Genomic DNA, 10340 nt, shown 5'->3' with positions numbered 1-10340 from the left:
TGTACCTAAAGTGTAAACGGCACATCACAATAAAAATCTTTATTTTAAAAATAACAGTTTCACAGTTTAAAATTGAACTGAATTGCACCTTAAAAGTTATATGACAAATTAAAAAGGGACAATTCGGGCGGTGTATATCTTTATTTTCTTTAAAAAATAGAAAGGATTCTGAACACAATGCAGGACTCTTCATCACAGGCCTTGTCTCCAAGTGGGAACAGCTCTGTAACAAAAAGAACATTTCAGTCATTTAGAAATAAATTACTCATTATTACCAAATGTTTCTTGACAGAAACTTGAAAGATTTACAGAAAAAAATTAAGTTTAGGAGGCAAACCTGTGAAACATTTGTAGCATTGGCCCATCTCCCGACGGTCCAACGTGTTTCAGCCGCTCCTCCCATCCCTTCGTAGGGCGGGTAAGCCTGGACGGGTCTCTGTTGACATGATTGTCCACCTGAATGTGGAAAAAAAGGACAAAACGTCAACCTTTTTCCCACACGCAGTTTAATCTTCTTATTTCAAGATTTCACAATGATGATTTTCCGATTTAGTGACTTAACTGTTACTTTTTCCACAAGAAAACAAACCTCTCACCTTCTCCTTCAACTTGGCAGCGAGTCTCCTCTGCCTTTCCTCTTGCTCTTTTTCCCTCAGCTGTTTCTCATGGCGCTTTGCCTCCACCCTATGAAGATCCTGCAGAAAGGCAGAGACGAGCCTTGTATTTCTCAGTGTTTTGACATCACAACCTCGCCTGATGAAAACCGCGCTCTTATCTAGAGCAACATCCTGTTTAACACCAGAAATCTGAAAATCTGGCATTTTACAGCAGTCACTTAAGGCATCTCAGTTTAAAACACGCAAACATCGGATCTTGTGTTTCCTTGTGTCTGTAATTTTGGCATTTTTGTACCCTTTCATTAAAACGCCTGATGCTCTTTGTCGCCTCCTTTCTCCTCTCTTCTCTTTCTCTCTCTTCTTCTGCTCTCCTCCTCCTCTCTTGTTCCTCCTCTTCTACTCTCCTCAGTCGGAGCTGCTCCTCTACGGTTAGCTTCACTTCCAGCTGCCGGCGGCGCTCCTCCTAATAAAAAGTATGAATACATTATTGGTTAAAGTAAAAAGCAGTTCAGGACACAACATGCACATATTTACTCCTTGGTTTTACTCTGTATTTTCATTTTTACATTAAATGAGTGCATAACTACACAGAAGTGCTCCCTGACTAAACTAAACTACAGCGACAGTAAAATGACACCCGAGCACAAAAGCACCTTTTCCCGTTTCCTCTTTTGAATCTCTTCAGCCAGTCTTTGTTCCTCTTCCTGCTCCTCCCTCCTTTTCTTTTCTTCCCTCCATTCCTCCAGACGCCGTGCCATCTCGCTCCTCTCCTCCTCAGTCCTAAAACAAATTATATACCATGAACAAACGACACCCCCAAAAATCCATCAATCAACTGGGTGCTCATAACATGAGGTGGGATTTACAACATTGGGTTGAATTTAACTGGCATAGCTAGGAGATCAACCCGCCTGCATCATCTCCTTTTTATTTCATACTAGTGTGTCACACTCCTGGCTCACCTGTGTTGCTGGGCCTGGCTTTTGGCCTCCTTCTCCCTCCTTTTTGCCTCTTCTGTCTTCTCCTGAGTCTGTATCCTGATCTGGTGTTCCTGATGCTTGCTGGCTTTCCAGCGCTGAATAGCCTGCATGTGGCATAAAAATAAGCAGTGACATAAGAAACCACAAAATACTTAACAAGCAGCAGCACGGGTTGCAAACAATTCTTATGATGTGCTGTCTATTTAATGTTAACACATAAAGAAAATGTGAGGTAATGTTCAATCATCGCCATTTTTCCAAACGAATCGGGGGGGGATATGTAGTGAAGATGAAAATCTAACTCTTTATGATTGCTTAGTTTTCAGTTAAAAACAGTGGACTGTCAGCAGAACTTCTGCGCTGATGTTTTAAGTCTCCCCTCATAATAAATTATTAAAAGCTTTTTGTAACTCTGTCTGAAAACTCAAAGGTCAAACTGGCTCACCATCAATGAAACTCAAAGGTTATTGTAGGATGAGCTAAAAGTGAAGTTCACAGGTGCTTTTTCTCCAACCTCACCTTCACGTTTGTCTAATGTGCACATATATAGATAATAGTTGGATTTCTATGCTGCTCAGACATGTTTTGTCATTACCTCTTTCTTCCTGTCCTGCAGGTAGATGAGCTCCTGATGCCATTCCTCGTGTTGCTCTATCTCCTCCATTGTTCTACCAGGCAGATACAGCTTGGCTTCTTTCCTGTAGCCCGGCTCCCCACTGTGCTTCACCCAGACCTGTGAGTCAGATTACAGACAGACAACCGCGCTGAGGTCACCAAGCTTTGGGCTGGCAGCTGCTGAGTCTGCCCATTAGTTTAAGCAGTAGTGTTTGACCGTATGACATGATCAGCAAGTGAAAGGAAGAGAAATAACAGTAATGGTTTACTTGCTTTAAGAAAAGCTTCATGGTCATATTGGTCCCAGCCACCATAAGAGCCTCCAGTCTTCTGCAGGAAAACCTCCAGCGCTCTGACTTCTGCTGGCAGGTCTCTGTCGGGTGGTTTGGTCTTATGGAAAAGAGGCAGCTATGAATTCAGGGTGCATTTTGAAATAAAGTCAACTGCCACTGTGTTGGTTAGAGAGATATTTATTTATCTTATTCTAATTCTGAGACTTCTCACTGAAACTCATCTCTCTAATATTTTACCACCTAACTGACAAACACGAGAGAAAGTTCAGAGAGGAGGAAGACGAGACAGAGACACACCCTAACAGTGGGAGCTGCGGGTAGTTTGGGATTCGTTTTGACAGCAAGGCTCCAGTTTTCAATCTTCTTCTCATAAGCGGTGATTTCCTGTCTGCATGTCCACTCTTCCTTCAAAAATTCCTCAAAGCTGAACGAAAAGCAAATCAATTTTAACAAAATATTGACATCAGTACAAAAGTTCACCCCCAGAAAATATTAAACGGTGGCTGCTCTTTCTCTCCTTTAACGTACATAAAGCTGGAATCATGTGCGAACGAATGCAACATGTACAAGTGCAATGTACCTGCTTGCTACACTATGTTAAATATTATTACATTTTAAGTTAAAGGTAGTTTACTTTAATATGGATGACATATTTTAAAATGGATTTTAAGCCTCTACATTTAACTCAGCTTGTTTGGTTTATGCTGTTACCGTGAGCGCTGTTCCTCCTTCACGCTGTTAATAGAAATTTCCACCTCTGACATGATTTCCTTCAGTTTTTCAATCACTGAAAATCCAAGAAATGCAGAGACAATAAGAACTCTATACATATAACAATGCAGACAACTTTGTTGAGCAGTGCACTACTCAGATGCATCGAGTATTTCCTTTTCAGTCACTTTTCTCACTCAACAAGTGTTAATAGACCTCTCTGCTGAATCACACTTGTTATTAATCTCTGGCTCTCGTCCACAGCATGTCTTTCATCCTGTCTTCCTTCTCTCTCCCCAACCGGTCGCAGCAGATGGCTGCTCCTCCCTGAGCTTGGTTCTGCTGGAGGTTTCTTCCTGTTGAGAGGGAGTTTTTCCTTCCCACTGTTGCCAAAGTGCTTGCTCATAGGGGGTCACATGATTGTTTTTTTTTCTCTGTATGTATTATTGTAGGGTCTACCTTACAATATAAAGTGCCTTGAGGCGACTGTTGTTGTAATTTAGTGCTATATAAATAAAATTGAATTGAATTGAATACTCTGCAATAGTGGAAATTAAATTAAAGAGGACCTATTACATTCATTTCCATTTCCAGCTATTTACTCTTGGATCTTTACTACATCAGCTTTGCATGATTAAAAGTTCAAAATCATCCCCATTTACTTCATAGTAAGTCTCGTTTACTCTGAAATGAGCTGTTTTAGCTCCTTGTCCTTTAAGTAATATTTTTATGACTGGCTGCCAATCGAGAACAGAACGCTTAAATAGCAGCTGGAATAAGATGTCCATATTAGGGATATCCCATCTCTTTGACATCATCCAGACCCAGGAGCAGAAAAAAACAGTCTAAAGGGGAGCTTTAAGCGAGGTCTGAAGCCTGAGCTTGTGGCTCACAGGGATTTCTTGCACAAATACCAGCTATTACTAATTAAAACCCTCACTCTGTTTAATGTGAGCATTTACCAACAGTATAATATATATGACTGGAATAAGGAAAAGCAGAAATGGTCCACTTTAACATAAATGAGTAAAAACTTACACTCCGGAGTTGGTTTCACATCAGTTAGATGTCTTTGAAATTTCCTCACACCATTATGAATCTTCATGAGCTGCTTTTGAAGATTTATCTCTGAAGAAAAAAGAACAGGTTAATGAAAAGCAATATTCATCACAAAGGATGGATGCTTCTTCTAATAAATGTTTATTGCTATGCCTCCAGTTCCAGAGATTCCAGCCTCTCTGGATCTGATAATAAGTCTTCCCAGCAGGGTATTTTATACCCCACAGAAAAAATGCCGAGTGAGATGCCCCGTCACCTCGCAACATTAAAATGTCAGGTGAAAATGTTAGTATATGTAAAGAAAGACCTACTCTCAGCATTTCTTTGTCCCTCCAGCACATTCTCGTACTCTTCAATCTCTCCACTCACATCCGCCCAGGCATTCTTTCTGCACTGAGAAATCAGCGTCCTCTCTTTCTCCAACTTCTCAATCCTATGAAAAGTTCAGCGATTCATTTGATCTGTTACACATTATTACAAATAATCTGATTTCACCTTATTAGAACAATTAAAATTACAAGTAGACATGGTCAAGATGACCTGTGATTAAAATTATCTTCAGGGTTTAGAGAGAATGGTCTGAAAAAGAGGAACTATAAAGCAGTTCAGGCTGCTGGTGGTGATGTAATGGTGTGGGGCATATTTTCTTGGCACACTTTGGGACCCTTAATACCAACTGAGCATCGCTTAAATGGCACAGAGTATTATTGCTGACTGTTTCCAACTCATCTTCAGTGAATGAGAAATCAAGATAACATCGATATGAAACTTTTGACGATGTAAATAAAAATATGTGTTAGAAATTCAATTTAAACGCAGAAGAAGTGACAGCAGCAGTATTACTTACTGCCTCCTGTTCCTCTCAGCCTCCCTGAGGAACTGTGCAGTTTTCTGTGTGGCCAGTCTGTGGTCCGCACTTTGACCGCTGAGCAGGGGTGATGTGCATGGCTGCAGGACACTAGGCTCTTCCTCCCCCTGCTCATATTCAGTTAGTGTTAGTAAAACACAAGTGCTGCTCATGCCAACAACCTCAGGTGTCGATTTTTTGCATTTTCAAAAGTCCAGAAGTTCTGTCCAATAATAAATTCAGTCTACTCAACGACATTGGCATCTGTAACCATGTTATTTATACAGCATCCATTATCGGACAGACGCAAATTTAGCAACAAAAGCTCTGAAAAACATTTAAAAAACAATGAAACTATTAATGGCGCGCGTATGTCAGAGTCCTGCATACTACTGATTAGCGCAATAAACAAATCTGTAAAATTACCAAGCAGTTTCGTCTCTTAAAGCTAACTTTGCTACCTAGCACTGACTAACGTTAGCTCTTTAGACTTTCAGATGGCCCGAAAACTGAAAGTAAAACGCGCCAAAAAGAAAACAAAACATATCATTCAAATACAGCCGCCTGACTAATGTAAGGCAGTTTAGGAATAAATGAAATAATGAGCACTATGACAGATACCGAGTAATGTTTATCATCCTCCCATGCAGTTGCTAGGGCAGCCATGTTTGGAGTGGAGTACTTCTGCAGTCACTGGTTTGTACCAGCAGAGGGCGCTGCTGTCATTAAGGGACTGTGGTATAACAAGTGACTGTAGAAGAACCGTTGACTGCACGTAGCTGTGTATGACTGTATGCATGTATATGTATATGTATATGACTGTATATAACCACGAAGAAAACCTTACACAAACATGTTTCATCCTTTCAGCCAGTGTGAAGCTGTCACATGGATACCACGCTCACTCCTTAAATGTTTTGTTATTCATAACCACAATCTTTTCCTGCCACTGCCATGTGGTTTTATTCCCAGCCTTGTAGTTTTGCATGTTTTCTAGAAGATACGCAAAGTCAAAAGCCAGAAAAGTCAGTGAGCCAAAGAAATATTGAAATCTTCCTTGAATTAATAATCTTTCAATTGCTGAAAGTTGATTTTAGTGTGGCCCAATAAAACTTACGAAGTATAAAAAGTCTTCAAAGAGTATTATTCCGTGTTTTCCTTTCAGTCTCTGTAACCCAGTTCTCGAGTTATAAAATCTGACGGTACCCTGCAGCTTGATAGTTAAAGTTACCTATATGCCTCTCACTCTCTAAAATAACCGCCTGCGCAGTGTACCGAGGCCTCGGCTATTTCTGTAACAGCTTTTTCACGATGGCCAACAGCTATAATTATTATGAGTCTTGCCAAAGTGACAGTGACAGAGACACTGAGAGAAAGAGAGTGAAGGCAGTATAAATAGAAACCTGAATCCATTATTGAGTGCAGATATTGGGGATGGTCTCTCCCTCGGGTGCAGAGGCAGAGTTGTGATCGCAACATAAATAGCAACCGCTCTCCTTAATGGAGAGTGTTACAATTTCCTGTCCTCATCCTCAGCAGAGGGACCCACTTAATTTGATAAAAGAGGCAATCAGATGACTGGTTGGCATGACAGATCAAACAAGTGGGTACAGCAGGGGATTTCCAGACCACATAGTTTGTATCTGCATACAAAAATGTAAATGTCAAGGAGAACAAATGAAAGCAGCTTGAAGATGACATAACTCGTTCCAGTGTTAAGGCATTAGCTCGGCAAAACAACTCATAACTCAAAGTTCACCTACTACCACGTGTCTATATCTGGCTGTCATAAGTTAAACGTGTGATTAGATATGTGTCATAGCAACAGTACAGGAGAAATACTCAATATAAAATTAGCAGTAGCACAGAGTGGAAGTTAAAAAACAGTTGTTTAATTCAACATTTTATTCAATAAATCCCGTGCACCACCACCGTCCTGAGATAATGTTAGCTGAGGGAAGTTGCATTAAATCAGCTCGACTGAAACACCATCCAACACTGGACACAGCGTGATATTCTGAGCAAGCTAATGGCTCAGCCACAGGAGTAGAAATTGCGCAGCAACCTCCTTGCAAGTATAAAAGAGCATTAAAAAATAATATTTAAAAAAGATGTGAAGTTTCTTTTAAATGAGAAGCACCAGATATGAGATTTTTTTAATGATTTATCATAGTTAATTGCTGTGTTATCAGAAACAGATTGCATGCAGTTGCCACCTTGACCCCATTTGTTTGCAGACTGATAGCAGAGTGACTCCAGCTTCTGGAAACATTTTATGGCAGGCTTTAGTGAAAGCGTTTGTATGCTTGACAATCTTATTGGATAAAAAAATAAAGACAAAATTTATTTGTCTTTATTTAAAACGATTTTTATAGTTTCAAAATAAAGTGCAATATTCACTATAATATAGTTTCTAATGTTTTGAGTCCTAAAATCCTGCCATGATGTTTCTTTACCGCTTATCCAGCTTAGAGTCCCCGGGCACTGGAGCCTATCACAGCTGTCTCTGTGTGAGGAGTAACTCTTTTTTTTTGTTTTTTTTTTTGTTTTTTTTATTAAATGACATCAGAAACAGCAGTATGCGACATTACGTGATGGCAGAGCTTCAGTTCATCCTTTGTCATTTTTTTTTTTTTTTTTTTTTTAATAAATAGGACAGGGGGAATGAATGAGAGAAAGAGGGGGAGAGAAAGAAGGAAAACCAAAGGGGAGAAGAGACGGTGAGAAGGGGGGGAAGAGAGAGAAAAAAAAAAAAAAAGAACTCCTGGGTCACCTGTATGGAGAAAAAAAAACAAACAAACAAAAAAAACAAACAGAGGAGACAGCAAACAACAAAGAGCAACATAATAATAGAGAAAACAAAGCACCATCACAATAAACTAGCTAGCCATAGATATCAATATTTACTAAATAATAAACGATATTGTGCAGCACGCAAGATAGACAGCGCACAGTGTGCTTTGAGGTAGCAGCCAAGAAAGCTTTAGTCCGCGTCTGTGAATACCCATGTGTGCATACCTGTGTGGCTCAGCATGCTTGCATTCCAAAGGTTTCTCCATGTAATGATCTGCTAGGGAGTGTGGGGGGGCCACAGCCCCGTCCTCCAGGGTGTGAAGCGGGTATGGAGGAGATCAAAACTCCAGACATCCAGAGGCCCCCAGAACACAAGAGACCATGGAAGACCAACAGAGGGGCAGCCGCGCCACTGTTCCAGTAAGAGCTGAGGAGAGTCCCAGATGAGGGCTCGCCCAGCAGCCGCGGAGCAGAAGTCAGGGGGAGTTGCAGTGACGCGCCCGTGAGCTCCGCCGGCCCCCAGCTGCGCCTGAGTGACCGAGCCCCAGGCCGAGAGGCCGGGGGCACCCCACCTCCAAAGGGGCCCGAGCGAGCCCCAGGCCCCAGGCCCCGACAAGCGGCCGCCAAGGAGTGAGCCGGTGTGTACCCGGACGCCCACCCCCAGACACAAAGAACCACCAACACACCGACACCTGAGGGAGTCCGCCACCGGCAGGGGAAGTGGTGGTGGGTGGAGATAGGCCTCCAAACCTTGGAGGGCCTGAGGTGTCCCCAGAGAGGTGGCGTCTGATACCCAACCTGACATATAGACACAGACATACAGGCACACACAGACACAAACATCCATTCCCACCCTCATGCTCTCATATGCACTCACTCCACACTCAACCAACGTGGAGACAGACATAAAGAGACGCTGTACACACAATCACACTCCCCAAGCGTACTCTACAAACCGGGTCTAGGTACCCTTGCCCCTGGAGGGGGGAATTGCACCCAGACCCAGGTGGTGTTACCCTTTTCCCTGCGGTGGGGAGAGGCAGACCACCCCGACTCCGCAGCAGCAGGGAGGCCCCACACCCCAGACCGCAGTCGGACGGCCAACTCCTCCTACTAGCCCTCCCGCTCCAGCAGGCCGCAGAGAATGGGGGTGAGAGAAGACTCCAAACCTTTTGAACTTTGATTCTCACTGAAGACTCCCATCTGTCATCAAAGCTGAAAGAGTGGGGAGTAACTCAAATAAATGACATACAAAGAACTCAGAGTAAATGCACTTTTTCTTTTTTAGAATTAGGTCACAAAACCGATTAAAACTTAAGTCAAACTTTCGTAAGTCAATGTTAAAATCATGTCTTAAAACTGGAAGGCATGTGGATGAGGCAATACAGGTAGGAGAAAGAATGAAAGAACCTCTGACATGACCTCTGACCTCTTACTTAAGAGCCAATGAGCTATTTGGAAATGTTATGACACACGATCGCTGTAAACTGAGTGGACAGTTTTGCATTCTTGAACGGTGGAAGTATCAGTGTCACTCATGCCAGATCTTTAAATTGAAATTTATGCCATTCTTCAAACTGTGTGTGTGTTTCCCATAGGAAAGCATGAACACACACATACATGATGGCTGTTTAACAATCTATCCAAGGGGACTCCCATGCCTCTAGTTTTAGTTTTAAATGTATTAAGTTATATCTGCTACCTGCAGGTATAGCGGAGTCTTGTGGAGGTGCCCAGCTAAGATATTTATGGACAATAAAGATGTGAAGTTTTCTTTATGCTATTACCAAAGACATCCACAGTATTGAGGAAGTTGTCTGGGCTCTGGGGCACAGCAAAGCACATCTCATCCCCTCAGGGGATGGGAAAAACTTCTTACTGATAGAATTAATGTCAACTAAATTTTGTTTTTGAACCCTTTTAGGTCTTGGAGCTCTTTCCTTCGATTGCATGCCTGCCAAAAGTTCAGGCTTGTTTTACTTTTAGTCTCTATTCCTGTCCCCCTTTTTATCTTCTTTGCCTTCTCCAACTGCCTCTTTTCTTTTGCCAAAAATGAAAGAAAAAAAGCCCAATGAGACCTACTCCAGCTGTCCCAACATCCAACTAACTGAGAAAAGGGAAAGCGACATTTCTCCTGTTCTCGTTTCGTTGTAAGGTTGTGTCTTAATTTTGCACCCAGATGTAGGTGTGACAGTGAAGCTTACAGAAAAGTGTTATTTAGCTAATGCAATAGCTTATCTGTTGCCCATTTAACAGGTTCATTTGACCATGCATGCGCAGGCAGTTGCATATCCATCACTGTACCCTAAATCTAAATCTTCTAACATGTCTTCAACATAAAAAACTGAGTGATCTGGATTGTAGTGGAGTGGATTTTTGTCCACTTAAGACAGTTCCAGTCTGTGATGTGACTGTCTAAACAGAT

The 10340-nt window shown here is 41.9% G+C and overlaps 1 protein-coding gene across 2 annotated transcripts; it reads right to left on the bottom strand.

Moving 5' to 3' along the window:
• Window positions 1-126: 126 nt before the first annotated feature.
• ccdc112 (coiled-coil domain containing 112) lies at window positions 127-6303 on the bottom strand. 2 transcript variants are annotated; one of them, XM_085475635.1, is made up of 14 exons: window positions 5744-6303; window positions 5123-5253; window positions 4587-4708; window positions 4255-4344; window positions 3217-3292; window positions 2803-2929; window positions 2486-2602; window positions 2193-2330; window positions 1580-1701; window positions 1271-1397; window positions 913-1080; window positions 597-695; window positions 338-456; window positions 127-223 (listed from the first exon to the last, which is right to left on the bottom strand). In XM_085475635.1, the coding sequence occupies exons 1-14, from the start codon at window positions 5786-5788 to the stop codon at window positions 193-195; spliced, it is 1512 nt and encodes a 503-aa protein (XP_085331761.1). In that variant the 5' UTR covers window positions 5789-6303; the 3' UTR covers window positions 127-192. The 2 variants fall into 2 exon arrangements, with proteins under 2 accessions (XP_085331761.1, XP_085331762.1); XM_085475636.1 differs by having other exon boundaries at window positions 5123-5250; window positions 5744-6301.
• Window positions 6304-10340: the final 4037 nt, after the last annotated feature.

The sequence above is a fragment of the Copadichromis virginalis genome, linkage group LG12 (assembly GCF_057382275.1).
Source record: "Copadichromis virginalis isolate Kocher_CV1m ecotype Utaka linkage group LG12, C_Virginalis_male_GT1.1, whole genome shotgun sequence".
Classification (NCBI taxonomy): Eukaryota; Metazoa; Chordata; class Actinopteri; order Cichliformes; family Cichlidae; genus Copadichromis; species Copadichromis virginalis.
This window is presented reverse-complemented; position numbering and strand designations above follow the sequence as displayed.

What these genes read in the sequence shown, in the direction of transcription:
- ccdc112 (XM_085475635.1), bottom strand. Translation starts at nt 5,788, where the DNA reads ATGGCTGCCCTAGCAACTGCATGGGAGGATGATAAACATTACTCG. An exon ending in ACCATGAAGCTTTTCTTAAA is followed by an intron (nt 2,331 to 2,485) that starts GCAAGTAAACCA and finishes TCTGACTCACAG; the next exon opens with GTCTGGGTGAAGCACAGTGG. An exon ending in ATGCTACAAATGTTTCACAG is followed by an intron (nt 224 to 337) that starts GTTTGCCTCCTA and finishes TTTTTGTTACAG; the next exon opens with AGCTGTTCCCACTTGGAGAC.